This window comes from Zootoca vivipara, chromosome 1, assembly GCF_965207765.1.
Source record: "Zootoca vivipara chromosome 1, rZooViv2.hap1.1, whole genome shotgun sequence".
Classification (NCBI taxonomy): domain Eukaryota; kingdom Metazoa; phylum Chordata; class Lepidosauria; order Squamata; family Lacertidae; genus Zootoca; species Zootoca vivipara.
Window position 1 is genome coordinate 29730758 of NC_142582.1, and position 14919 is coordinate 29745676.

A 14919-nucleotide genomic window follows, 5' to 3' on the forward strand; every position below is an offset into this window, starting at 1 on the left:
TAAAAGAACCCTTCGTGTTATTTATTCATCTTCCTACAAATATATAAAGTGACCCAGGTGGTGCTGTGGGTTAAACCACAGAGTCTAGGGCTTGCTGATCAGAAGGTCGGCGGTTCGAATCCCTGCAACGGGGTGAGCTCCAGTTGCTCGGTCCCAGCTCCTGCCAACCTAGTAGTTCGAAAGCACATCAAAGTGCAAGTAGATAAATAGAGACCGCTCCGGCGGAAAGTTAAAGGGCGTTTCCGTGCGCTGCTCTGGTTCGCCAGAAGCAGCTTTGTCATGCTGGCCACATGACCCGGAAGCTGTCTGCGGACAAACGCCGACTCCCTCGGCCTATAGAGCGAGATGAGCGCCGCAACCCCAGAGTCAGACACGACTGGACCTGACGGTCAGGGGCCCCTTTGCCTTTCAAATATAAATCTCAAACTATGTGGTAGTGAGTCCCCCCCCCCCAATGCAAAAGATGCGCCAGAGCTAGAAAAGTATATTAGATGCATACAGCCTAGCAAGCACTCATCCTGGAGAAAATGTTGACCAACAAGATTTAGAGCCAAATTGCTGCTGACAAATTTCCAAGATACATCTCACTTAACGGTTTCCCTCCAGTCTGTTCCTTCCATTACTTACTGTATTATAGGAAAATATTGACAAATTGACAAGTGATTTTTCAAACGCTCTTACAGATTAATGCCATCAAATGGTGTAGAAGACATGGAATATGCTAACAAGAAGACAAAAATTTATGGACAGTGACCCAGTTCAGGTGATTATTTATGCTTAATAAGTCTAGATATAAACAAGTGTTTTGCCCATTCCAACAGACCATTCATGTCAATTGCAATTAAACCAGGAAGCCTCTAACCATAATTTCTTATTTTGTCTGAACCAGGAAACTATAATTATCTGCTCTGGAGCAAGCTAGGATATGAAGCCATGATTTGAAGTTGGTTTAATATTAAATCAAATTTTGGACATGATTTGACATCCTGGCTTATTCTGGAGCTGGTAACCATAGTTTCCCAGTTTGTATGAAGCAGGAAACTGCAACCAATTAGAAACATATTGTTATAACTGCAGCTCACAGAAAAGGAGGGATGAAGGGACTGCATGCGTAGGCAAAAGGCTCATTCATTTCTCTGCTTATTAAGTACCAAGGTGATCATCCAAATGTCACCATTATCTCCACTAATTTCACATGCAATACAACTGAACAAAATATGGTGTTGTTTATGCATATTTATCATCTGTCCTGTGTGTGGACATCATTTTAAGATGCTTTTCAGGCTCTTACACACTTAGTAACTCCATTGACTGAAAACACAGAGATCACATGTGTAATGAAAGGAATAGTGGGCAGGGGACTTGTGCATGTTGGACTATTTTGGTTCTGTGCCAGCTGCTCAGTTATCAAACCTAAACCTGAACATTTCAGCCCTTCATTTCTTTTTAAAACTCCTCTACATTGTGCCACTCTTTCCAGTGATTATGGAAATCTTGCCACTCATGAGTAGCTAGGTGCTTGGCTAGAAAAATAGCTGCTTCTGAATTTTTGACAGGTTACATAAAATACATGCATGAAAAATTGATTTAATTTTCCTGCTAACGATTTTTCCTAAACCTCTATTACCTTAATTATCTGGACAGCCACCTATTAAACAAGAATAATCAGTATCACTTGTTTGTTGCAGATGTTGATAGGTATAAAGTGCAATATTGCATTATAGCTAAAACACTAGTTATCAAGCTAATCCCAGATAGGAACAACAGGAATACATGGAAAGCACCATGAAAGCAATAAATACGTTCTAAACTCATGAGAACCCAAGTTGATGATAGCGAGGTTGCTGTGATGTAAACACAGTGCCAGTACCATAGTCCTCTTCACAAAGGGATACCAAGAAAAGTGTCAAAATGTATTTTACTAATGTATCTGAGCCTATAAATCAGAAATCTAGGGGAGAGGAATGGTAAAATTCTCACACGTAAAAGGATTCTGATGATCAGCTTACTAAACAGGAACCTGCACACAGCGGAAAGTTACTACTCCATAAATGGTTAACTGCAGCCAATCAAGCATACATTCATTATTCGTTGGGTTGACCATCTGGAGAGTAATCAAGCAACCAAAGGTCCTACAGTATAAAATCCAGTGCTTTTTTCCTGGGGAACGACAACGCATACCCTTAAACATTTTGTGAATCTAAGTTTGGCCTCATTGAGGGGCAGTATTTCAATATGAATAGAAAAATAAGAGTACCCTAAACATTTTTCAAATACAAAAAAATCACTGATAAAATCCATGAATCTCAAGTAGCCATTCGCAAAAATAACTGTAACATCAATCGGTGACAAATACGATGCTCATGCATTCAAAGAGAATCTGAGATTACACAAAAGTGTGATGAAATAAATGTTTGTTGCAAGTACATAAATGACAGTTTGGAAATTAAAGACTCCGGGATGTGTACCTTGTGCTTGCAATGCTCGGTGATTCTGCTCCAAGCCTGCATCTTTCTAACTGACTGGCAACAATCTGCCTTTCCACCTCAAGCTCTCTGGTGAGCCTTTGAAACTGGAGCTCCTGTAATTAAAAAAAAGAATTTTAAAATTATATATATATTTTTAAAAGTGCTGCTGGTAGGATAAAAGAAATATATTGGTCCACACCAATGAAGGAATTAAAGTGAACTAAAAATGAGAAACAAAACCCCTTTTCCTATTAGTACTGGTAAGTCATCTGAAAAAACAGTACATATCCACGAGCAAGGACTTGCTTACTACTCCTTAAAGGCTCCTCAAAAGTTAGCTTGAGGGTGCTTAGTTACTGAAAAATATGGCCTAGTAGGATTAATGTAACTTTAGCATACAGCTGAATGTGCCAAGGTACACATACCAAGTTTTTATGGCTTGAAAGCAGTTTATGATTCACTGCCATCATCACTGGAGAGAGGTGTTTTACAAGTGAAGAAATATGGCAGCCTCTGTGCAAAAGGTTCACAGGCCAAGTTGGAAACTAGTTCCTTAAATAAGGGTCACACTTTGAAATGATAAGAAAGGGCTGAATTATAGCCTTAACATGTTCACCTCTGTGCAGGCCAAGTCACAGGCTGCTTAACGGTGTCAACAGTAGAGGTTTTGGAAAAAGCATTCTCCTTATACGTACATCAGCTGCTCATTCCTGTTTCCCAAGATGAGGAGACTTCCATAATCCATCCATCTCAGGAATGCATGTTTGCAAATACAGTTTCCATGTGCCACTCAACTACCTCTCTTTTTCTCCCCCTCCCCCTTGTGGAGCTCAATAAATGAATTAGGATGATTTGGGGTTTCCTTTACCCTAGATCAGGCATCCCCAAACTGCGGCCCTCCAGATGTTTCTGGCCTACAACTCCCATGATCCCTAGCTAACAGGACCAGTGGTCGGGGAAGATGGGAATTGTAGTCCAAAACATCTGGAGGGCCGAAGTTTGGGGGTGCCTGCCCTAGATGCTATAAATAACATACCTCAACGCAACCGAAAATTGTGTGACTATACGTTTTTCTCCCATAAATTTATACCACCAGTTCCTGCTACTACAAATCAATTTTGAGGTAATGTTAGAAAAAGACATTGCGATTTTTTAAATAAAAAAACTCTGCATAAAATACTCAACTCCATTTGCAAGTGTCTTGTCATTTTGGAAGTTTGCTCTTCAAACTTATAGGAGTAGTGTAGAAACAAAACCAATAATCAAAAGCAGAAGATTCCCAAAAATTTGCGGGGCAGTTACTTAAATTATTAGGGTACTTGCACATGGCCAAGCAGGTTCTGAGTCAATTTTTCTATAGCCCCTGTGTTTCACTTTGAATTCCACCAGATGTTCTGCTGGCCAACACTGCTAATGGAGCTTCATTCCCTGGATCACATTCAGTACTGAACCCGTTTTACAAATCACCTTTTAAGTACAACTTCAAACAAATTCTGGAGCAGGAGTGCTAACCTGCTGTCATCTAGATATTGTTGGGCTCCAGTTCCCATCAGCCCTAGCCAGCTTGGCCAAAGGTCAGGGATTAAGGGAGTTGTATGTATTCCAGCAACATCTAAGGCCCACAGGTTTCCCAGCCTTGTTGTAGAGGTAGCTCTTCCGCCACACGTGGACTGTAATACTATCCTCATAGGTGTGTCAGAAGTGCTCACCTAACCTCTCATCCTTTCACTGTTGCTGCTTACAGGGAGGTAGAAGGGGAGGTCATCACAATGTACTTGCAGTGGTAAGTAGCAGTGACACAACTGAGTGGAGGTCAGGTGAGCGCCGTTGCCCCAGCTTGCCTTCTGCTGTCGATTATCATGTATTAAAAAAGCCTACACCTAAGTTTTTCTAACAGAGCTATCTGTCTTGTTTGGACTGGCCAACTTGGATGCATGCTGCCAATAGTCTGTGCCAGCTGAGAATCAACATTTGGAAGCCAAGTCCATCTGGCAATTCAATATCTGTGCCAAGTCAGTATTGGTTAGAACGTCCTTTCGTCTGCCTTTTTAGTCCAGTCACGTTTCTGTTCTGATTTCTAGGATAAATCTGCTTATTAGTTTGCTTGCTCCTCGGTTGATTATTAAGCTTAAACCACATCATTTTATTTCAAAAGTTGAGGAGAGATGTAAGAAGGAGGCTGTAAAAGCCACCCAAGTTTAGAAAAGTCAATATGACAGCTGGTTAATTCCCAACAGCCTTCACAGATCTGGGCAAACTAAAGGGGTGGTGATTACTATAAGAATGAGATCTGTTTGTCCTTGGGTTAGAGCAAAGTGTGTTGAACCAAAAGAGTTCATGGAGCTACATATGTTATTTACTTGACACAAACAGAACAGTCAATTATTCTTTAATAATAATAATAATAATAATTTATTATTTATTCCCCGCCCATCTGGCTGATTCTCCCCAGTCACTCTGGGCGGCTGCCAATTGAATATTAAAACAATACAGCATTAAATATTAAAAACTTCCCTAAACAGGGCTGCCTTCAGATGTCTTTTACAATTAAGATAGCTGCTTATTTCCTTGACATCTGATGGAAGGGCGTTTCACAGGGTGGGTGCTGCTACTGAGAAGGCCCTCTGTCTGGTTCCCTGTAACCTCACTTCTCGCAATGAGCATAGCTGTCAAGTTCTCCCTTTTTTTAAAGGGAAATTCCCTTATGCTGAATAGGCTTCCTCGCGAGAAGAGGGAAAACTTGACAGCTATGGCAATGAGGGAACCGCCAGAAAGCCCTCGGCGCTGGATCTCAGTGTCTGGGCTGAACGGTGAGGGTAGAGACGCTCCTTCAGGTATACAGGACCGAGGCAGTTTAGGGCTTTAAAGGGCAACACCAACACTGAATTGTGCTCAGAAACGTACTGGGAGCCAGTGTAGATCTCTCAGGACCGGTGTTATGTGGTCCCGGCGGCCACTCCCAGTCACCAGTCTAGCTGCCGCATTCTGGATTAGTTGCAGTTTCCGGGTCACCTTCAAAGGTAGCCCCACGCAGAGCGCATTGCAGTAATCCAAGCGGGAGATGACCCAATGGTAAAATACTTCCCCTCCTTTTCTTCCACAAGAAATAGCCCCCAAGACTAGAAAAATCCAAGACATCTAATTGCCCAAACACCTAGAAATTTTGTGTTGGCTTCCAGGAATATTTTGGTTTCCAAACTTTTCTACCAGACATCTAAAAGGAGCCCAGATGAAATACCTCAATCTCCTATCTTTTTAGAAAATGGACAGATTCACATATGTAAAGTTCAGTGATGTTAACATATGACAGTAAAGTTATCTTGCTGTAAACTTCCATCAGAAGGAAAATGAATGTTAATGACTCCAATTAATCCTCTAATAAGCTTCATACACACACACAATAAAATGGTGTTGAGTATATCATTTGTGTTGAAGGGTTTAAATCTTTTTACTGGCATTTATAGACAAGGTCAGACTTCAGAACAAACAAACATCCATTATACATCATGTAACAGCCATCCATAAAATAAATTTAATGGATGTTAGAATGTCAACCATTAAAATGATGATTACTTGCATAAGCCCCTGGTATCTAAAATACAGTGGCCATGTATTCATGTTGTTGAGCTTTTTTTTGGCCAAACTTGTTGAGAGTTTTGTTTTGCGATATAAAAAAAAAGAAGTTTTAGAGATCCCTCCCCCCAAAATCGCCAAAATCACCACTTCTGATACGGTTTGCCATATGTCCAGATTTTTCCAGACATTGAAGAATGGGCAAGTTTCCTTTATTTAAAGAATTATTGTAAACAATTAAATGCATTAGCAGGATTAATATAAAACCAAGCAGTTAAAATGTGATTTTTTGGGGAAAGTAGATAGAATGATAATAGAAAGATGTCAAGGGGGGGGGGAGTGGTTTAATAAAACGATTTCTCTATGTAACCAGAGAAGGAGTGGAGGGAAGTCAAAATGAAGGATACAATTATAAGGGACGATTAAAGGTAAAGACAAAGATTATTATTGTTAAATTGAAAACTGAAAAAAATACATACTTAAGAGGTATCTGCACAACGTTCAAGCATCTACATTTAAAAAGTAGGAAGCCAATGTTTCGTTTTCCCTATATATTGCTTAGCTTGGTCTTCCAGGAGCTGCGAATTCGAAACAAGATTGCAAAATCTACAGCACACTTAATTTACCTTTACTTACAGAACTAATATTTGGACCAGCCGGAAAGACAGCAGTGTTTATCACTTCATGAAGCCTGAAAGCCAATATTTGTTTCAGTGTTCATGGCAATGCTTTCCTCACTGCTGTACCACTGATATTCTAATGTGTCTATGGCACACTGTACACCAGATAGGCAAGCACAAGCTTGCATCTATCACTATGGCAGAAAATTTGATTATAAGAATGTGCACAACACGGAGAGAACAGATTGGCCTCTATTAGCCTGTGCAAATCGAAAGTGATTCTATCAGCTTCTGCCTCAATTCCTCATCCTTAAAAAAAAGTTGGCACTGGGTTACATATAAGTAATCAGTAGCAGTTCCAGTACTAGTAAAACGTTTTTAAAACTACTGTGAAGAGATGCAACTTGAATTCAAGATCTCTGTTAAAAAAATGTGGCTAGTCTACAAAGGAAAGTTGCATATTACTGGAAGGAGAAAGTGATCAAAGCAACTTATCTATAAGACAACAGGATAAGAACATAACTCAAATCTCATGAATTTGAAAGCAGCAGTAAAGACATCCCACACTAAAACATACCTAACTAATCAGAACCCTAGGAATAATTAGGATAACAAGCAAATTAGAGTTACAGGTAGGTAGCCGTGTTGGTCTGAGTCGAAGCAAAATAAAAAAAAATTCCTTCAGTAGCACCTTAAAGACCAACTAAGTTTTTATTTTGGTATGAGCTTTCGTGTGCATGCACACTGTATCTGTATCTGAAGAAGTGTGCATACACACGAAAGCTCATACCAAAATAAAAACTTAGTTGGTCTTTAAGGTGCTACTGAAGGAAGCAAATTAGAGTTAAATGGGTTTGTAAAGTCTTTTCACTAACGTACACTTAGAATAATTATACCCAGACAAATGTTGCTTGCTACAGTATGTTGGCATAAATATTTACAGGTCAAGCTCATAACATTCAAGAGTGTGATGGACCTCTTTCTGCAAGTAACCAGTATGGCTGTTGTTCAGATGATCTCAGTTTATTAAATCTGGATATACATGAGCATTTGTCCACACAAAAATCCTCCCACAACCCCCTTCATGTGTTGGTGCACACTGCTCAAAATACCATGTCTCACATCTCCCACGTCACGCAGGATGTTATTGCATGCAAACCTGGGTTCATGGTTTGTTTTTCTCCATACAAACCACAAACAGAAACAAAAAAACAGTTTATTTGGAGAGAAACAAGTCATAGGCCCAGGTTTGTACATAATGACAAACCAGAACCTCCCTAGTCTGGTTCCTCCCCGATGCAGCAGGAACAGGAAAGGGGCAAAGTGCAAACTTTTGAGCAGTGTGCACTAGCATGCTGCTCATTCACACGAAATCACAGGTATGGTTCAATATGCCAGGTTAAATGGGCCATTATTTATAAAGTCATCTCTTAAACCCATCACCTTGCACAGACAATAACCATGCAGGATACCTTTCTTCAATATAAAGGTAAAGGACGCCGGATGGTTAAGTCCAGTAAAATTTGACTATGAGTTTGTCCAAAGACAGTTTTCTGGGTCATGCAGCCAGTGTGACTAAAGTGCTACTGGAGCAGCAGGACACTGTGACAGTGCACGGAAATGCCATTTACCTTCCCACCGCAGCAGTACCTATTTATCTACTCGCACTGGCGTGCTTTTGAACTGCTAGGTTGGCAGGAGCTGGGACACAGCAATGGGAGCTCACGTGTTGCTGCTCCTTGTTGCAAAGATAATGGGCACCATCTCAGTCGGGGGGGGGGCGTTATCTCTTAGCATCCACAAAATTTCCATTGTGGGTGCCCAGCCAGGCAACCCAACGTGCCGCGTGTGTGATGTCACATGGTGCAACATAAGCACCAGCTCCACAGGACATATCCATGGCCACAGCGGGCTCCAATGGAGGCCCCGGCCCAGTCTCTGTGGCAGTGCCAGAGAGCTAGTAGAGGCAAAGCAGTGGGTGGCAGCGGGCAAGTGGCACACGCATGATGTCATATCACATTGCGCACACATGATGGGGCGAGTGACATCAATCTGAAGCCCACGTCAGTGCCTCTGTGAAAGATGATCACTAGGAACTTGACCCTTAAATTTTTTACCTCAGAAACAACGTTGAACAAAACAAGAATGTAGTCAACTCGGCTCGCATTGTTGGAGAAATATACAAAATTGGTTTTTGTTTTATCCACCTAAGCCAGGTATCCCCAAACTTCGGCCCTTCAGATGTAATGTACTACAATTCCCATCATCCCTTACCACTGGTCCTCTTAGCTAGGGATCATGGGAGTTGTAGGCCACAACATCTGGAGGGCCGCAGTTTGGGGATGCCTGATCTAAGCAATGTAACAGATGCCTATAGGTTTCTATTCACACCTGTAGTCTCCATCCAGGCAAATAAAAGGTATCATCATGGTCCAAGGGCACATTCTACTCATGAGAAGTACTCCAGGAGGGCAAGGGGCAGGATCAGCAAGAGTTGTGTCCTGTAGAGAGTCACAAGGGCCAGACAGAGGGGACTGGAGGGTCACATTCAGACCCCAGGGTTGAGGTTCCCCTAATAAATTTGTATCATTTGTACTAAAAGGATTGTGGTTACTCATTCATTCATTATCCCTACACATTAACATCCCCAAACAACAAAATATCTGGTCTTTGTATGCTTTCTCAATATACAATAGTACTTGCTCAAAACATTCTTGACTTGGTGATTTATTGATTTAAGGGAAATCAATAAATCCTTGAAGTATTTTTCCCTAACAGTTTATTTATGCCCATTATTTGTTAATTTTTTAAGTATTTTGTGTACAGTACATCTGAATATCTGCAGAAATGAGAACAGTCTCTCCCACAACTACACTTGCATACTTTAAAAGCTGAGAGAGGCAGTATCCTAAAACCTCACAGATGGGCAGTATAAATATTTATAAGCCAAGTTTCTGGTAAGCAAAATAAGTCAAATGGTTTCAGATAGGAAATAAATTCAAGATCGATAGCCTCTTCTTCTTATTTGCTCATCCTGCTATACTCCAAGAGGAAATCACCAAGTACTCAGATTGATCTAGGAAGTCTGCAATGTCTTAAAAAATACACTTCTACTGTTCTTCTGACCTGTACAATTACACTTATAATCTGGTTACAGGTAGGTAGCAGTGTTGCTCTGAGTCAAAACAAAATAAAAAAATTCCTTCAGTAGCACCTTAAGGACCAACTAAGTTTTTATTTTGGTATGAGCTTTCGTGTGCATGCACACTTCATCAGATACACTGAAACAGAAGTAACCAGACCCTTATGTATATTCAGAGGGTGGGGGGTGGGGGTGATGGGAATGGGTGATGGGCTGATACAAGTGGTAAACCTGTTGATGACTTAACGACTGTTAATGACTGCAATTGGTCTTGGGGGGGAGCAAGGGCTGAGGTGCTAAGGAAAGCTTGATCATGTATAAGGAGATAAGAATCCTATGTCTCTGTTCATTCCAGGTGGCTCCATGGTTTTCAGCTTGTTAATTAGTTGCAATTCAGCAACTTCCCTTTCCAGTCTGTTTCTGAAATTTTCCTGTAATAAAACAGCTGCTTTGAGATCTTGTATAGAATGTCCTAGGAGATTGAAGTGTTCTCCTACTGGTTTCTCTGTCTTGTGATTCCTGATGTCGGATTTATGTCCATTTATCCTTTGGCGTAGGGTTTGGCCTGTTTGTCCAATATAATCTGATCTTTGTTACAATTTTGAAGGGGGCTAATCTAATTCATATGATTCCAAATATCAATAGACTGAGTATTCGTCTCTCTTACCAACAGAAGGAAACTTCAATAATAGTTTGGAATTCTTTCCTTTTAACTGAGACTGACAAAGGTCAGGGGCAACTTTCTGCAGATGCCTCTAAGCAGGTTTGCTAGATCTATTTATTAACATACCGTATTTTTTCGTGTATAACACACACACACCCGTATAACACGACCCCTATTTTTGGAGACTCAAATTTATGAAAATGGGGGAAGATGACCTCCGTGTATAAGACGACCCCCATTTTTAAACATTATTTTAGAGTAAAAAAACCTAGCCTTATACACAGAAAAGTATGGTATTTTGTGAATATTTAATTTCCCAAGGAAAGTTACCAGTTTTATGGGGGGGGTGGGGCCAAGGGATCTCTAACGAAGTTTATTTGACCAATTCCTTATATAAATTAAAAACAGTTTGTACATCTTTGAGGGCACATTCCATGGGATTAGAATTGGTAGGGATTACCAGAGTTTGCCAATTGTTCTTCTGTTCAAATTAGCCCCTGCTTGTTTTGACACCCTAACGAAGACAAACCATGGTTCATTATAACTATTGTTTGTTGAAATAGTTTTATAAAACTATGGTGTTCTTTGCACATCACACTAAGCGAAACTTTGGCCTAGTGCTAATACGCAGGCCCTAGGAGATGAGCTTGCAGCCATTTTCCTCCTCCCCAGTCCTTTTTTTCCCTGCCATGCTGCTATCATGATTAGTCTGGAGACATGGCTCCTTAAACCAAGGTTGCATTTGCCAAAACAGAATGCTTAGTTGCCATTTTGGGGCAAGAGGGCCCTGAAGTCCTATTTTTCAATTGATTATCAGTTAAACATCTGACATTTTCAGATGATAACTTTGAGCTAGGTTAAGAATGTTGAGAACTTAAAAAAGAAAAGTTACTTTATCCAGGGATAGTTCACATATATATCAACCTATTCCCACCTCTTTTTCTTAATAGTGACAGTTCAGGGAAAGGAGGTGCCTCAGAGAGCTGGTCTTTCGGCAAAGCTGATGGAATGAGCCCTGCTTCTCATCTCTCCCTACTGAGACAGTCTGTGGAATGGCTACAAGCGCCATTTTGTTCAGAGCCGTTACCTGGATCAATATTTAAATAACTGCGTGTTCGGTATACTACTTTTCTCCTAGCTGTATTTGTTTATATACACCTATATACACCATCACAACACTATGAAATTTGTCTCGAGGCACCAAAACAAAAAGGATCTCTTGCTTGGGAAACAGCCAATACCAGGGAATTCTATATCAGTGCTCCCTAGTCAGAAGAGTGCTTTCAATGGAGCTAAGCAAAATAAGCAAAGCAACCCGTGACTCAGCTGTTGACACCCACCAAACATGGACCAGTTTACACATTATGGTGGCCATAATGCAAAAGTTTTTTAAAAAAATTATTCAAAATTCTATAGAACTTTATATCAAGCACTCCAATCAATATTGAGCTATTTTTCATTAATTATAGCAAGCATAACCAAAACCTAATCAATACATTAATAGTAGTGTGTTAATATTAATACCCTGATATTGGTTCATGAAGTTAAGTTTGATTTACAATTATTTTTTACGAAGAGGTAGTTGTGTAGGGTACATAATGAGAAATGATAATGGTCTGGTACCATTCTTTTGAGATCACAGCCTGGAACCTGCTGCAGGCTCTCTCCTCCAGTCCTGAATATGAATCTGTCCTACAATATCAACAGGAAGTATTTAATAAGCAACCGGCCTTTTCCCATCAATAGTAGTCTAGTAAAGATGCATCAAAGTCATCAGGGGAAAAAAACTTGATAGTCATTGTTCGTGAAGCTACAGAGCTAGCAACTCAGTACACTCACAATACCTTTCTACATACGCACCCCCGCCCCCACACAGAAAGAATGAGAATGAATCAGAGGAGGCTGGAATTTTTCTTCAGTGCCAAAAAAACCTTGAAAAAAGATGTATTGGTTTTTTTTGTTTTTGCATTCAGAATAAGCTGCTATAGTCAGAGCAAAGCTTTTCCTTTATGATAAACAGGAACACAATGCCCCAACAGGCATCATTCATTTCAGCTTGCCAATTCAACAGCTCATTTGCTGATACCGTAGTATTTACATATGCATAGAAGCAGTCATCCCACAGATCTATAATTTCATTCCCAGCAGCAATTCCTAGCTGTCTATTTCAAAAAAACAAAATTATAACCCTGAAAGTCATTATTGCGGCTATATCAACTTTCCTGCTCATAAGAGGTGCAAGTTTTTCATACAAAAATATACTAATTTAAATACAAAGCCAAAATAGTTAAACCGTCATCCATGTCCATTAGGAACGAGTAGTGGGTATGGGTGTGTGTATAAACATTATTTGCCATTGTCTTCATGCATCTTATAAAGTAAGACAACTGCTTCATGAAAATTCATACCATAATGACATTCTCAGTCTTTATGATGCCACAGGACTTTTGTTTCTCCTTTCACTGGCTAAACCTGGCTTTTATTCTGGAATTATTTTTTGTAGTTATCCTGTTGCATGCCGGTTGACAGCCTTATTACATTCAAGGTAAACAAACAAACCAAACCAAACAATATATTGCTTTAAGCCCCTCTCCTATAAGCTCACTTTGATTAAGACAAGAGCTAGGCTTATTGTGTGGCAAGAGAAAGGTGGATTTCATAGATCTACCCTGAAGCAATTCCAAGTCTTATTTTAGAATTTTATTCTCATGTTCAGTTTGCATCTCCATTCTCCCTGCTCGACCATACTCATTTTAAAACAACAACAACTGTGCTTAGATTTTTTCAAAAAAAAAATTGACATAAACACCTTTAAAGTTGGTTTAAATAGTTAAGGTGTGGCAGCCTTAATTATTTTGCAAATAGAAGTCCACTGTAAATAAGAATTATTAACTGCAATAAAGGGAAGTTCAAGAGGCAAGCACAAACAACACTGAAGCCTCAGTTTGAGCTGAAGTACATAATTATATTGGAAAACATTCAGCTCTGGGCTCTCTGCCATACAGGAAGAGTGTTTAATTACCAACACTGGCATAGCAATCTCAATAGAAGACTGAATATTCAAAAACTGCAAGCAATTTCTTAATGCCCTTGATTCTTTCCCTTCCAAGGAAGCGACAAGGATCCCCATTTATCTTTTTAACTCACTCATGTGCCTCAAGTGCACAATCTGGGACTACTGGCTACTATTTTGAAACTTGCATTATAAATGGAGAAGAGTTCCACTTCCCAGTAACTCAGTTAAAATACATTTATTCAAGATGATAGTCTTTATACCAGGCTTCCTCAACCTCGGCCCTTCAGATGTTTTTGGCCTACAACTCCCATGATCCCTAGCTAGCAGGACCAGTGGTCAGGGATGATTGGAATTGCAGTCTCAAAACATCTGGAGGGCCAAGGTTGAGGAAGCCTGCTCTATACCAAGGACAGGTTTTAACACTAATCTTTAAAAAATCGTATTCAATAATAGCCAGTATCTACCAGTACTTTCAATTACCTAAACACTTTTCAAAGCAATTACACTGCTCCTGGTGAACCCAATAGGCTCCTCTCAACAGGTTAATAAGAAGCAATTGTTTTATATCTTAGGCTGCAATCTAATCCAGGGAATAAGTGGTATTGAATTCAATGGGACTTGTTTCTGAATAGACATGTGGATTATGCACACCTATGTGGGAAGAGCCCTACTGAGTGAATGGAGTGATTTACTTCCAAGTTAACATTAATAGGATCAGGTTGAACATGACCAACAGCACGATCCTAACTATGTCTATTCTGAAGTCAGTCCTATTTGATTCAATGGGACTTGCTCCCAGATAAGTGAAGCTAGGATCGTAGCCAAAGTGGGGTACATTTGAGTGTCAAAAATCAATAGTCTGCAATATTTTGCACATCAAGGAAAAGTATCCAGCAAGGATGTGACATTTAGGAATTAAATACCAATCTAGTCTGCACCTTCAAGTTCCTTACTAACGAGTGGTAATGATGGTGCTCCGATATCAACAAGAGGCAGTGGTGGTGCTTGCTTTTACTGTGAAATCTGTTCTGTTATACAACACACGTCAGCAGGTCCAGATATTCCTAGCTGATGATTTTTCCCTATCATTGAAAGACTGCTTTCTCTACCAACCACACTTGTGTCAACCCACTGCTAAATTTCCCTCTGTTACTTCCCCAGTACAAGGAGGTGAAGGCCTTGTGTCTTCTAGAGTAGGGCGGGCCTTAGGGGGCATATGAGGGAAAAGCAATGTTACATGCTCGCTGGCTGGCATAAAAGTATGCTCCCATTTCATAAGGGGCTGAATGTCACGGTGTGGCAGGGGGCGCTAGGACTGGCAGGACAAGGAGAACCTAGAGCAGGCATCCCCAAACTGCGGCCCTCCAGATGTTTTGGCCTACAACTCCCACGATCCCTAGCTAACAGGACCAGTGGTCAGGGATGATGGGGATTGT

At 40.3% G+C, this 14919-nt stretch overlaps 1 protein-coding gene across 26 annotated transcripts in view; it reads right to left on the reverse strand.

Moving 5' to 3' along the window:
• PKP4 (plakophilin 4) overlaps nucleotides 1–14919 on the reverse strand; it is a 102659-nt gene that overhangs the window by 51909 nt on the left and 35831 nt on the right. For all 26 annotated transcript variants that reach the window (XM_060280025.2, XM_088651910.1, XM_088651899.1 and 23 more), the window contains exon 3: nucleotides 2469–2581. In XM_060280025.2, the coding sequence (XP_060136008.1) occupies nucleotides 2469–2581 (113 nt within the window). The remainder of the gene's footprint in view (nucleotides 1–2468; nucleotides 2582–14919) is intronic.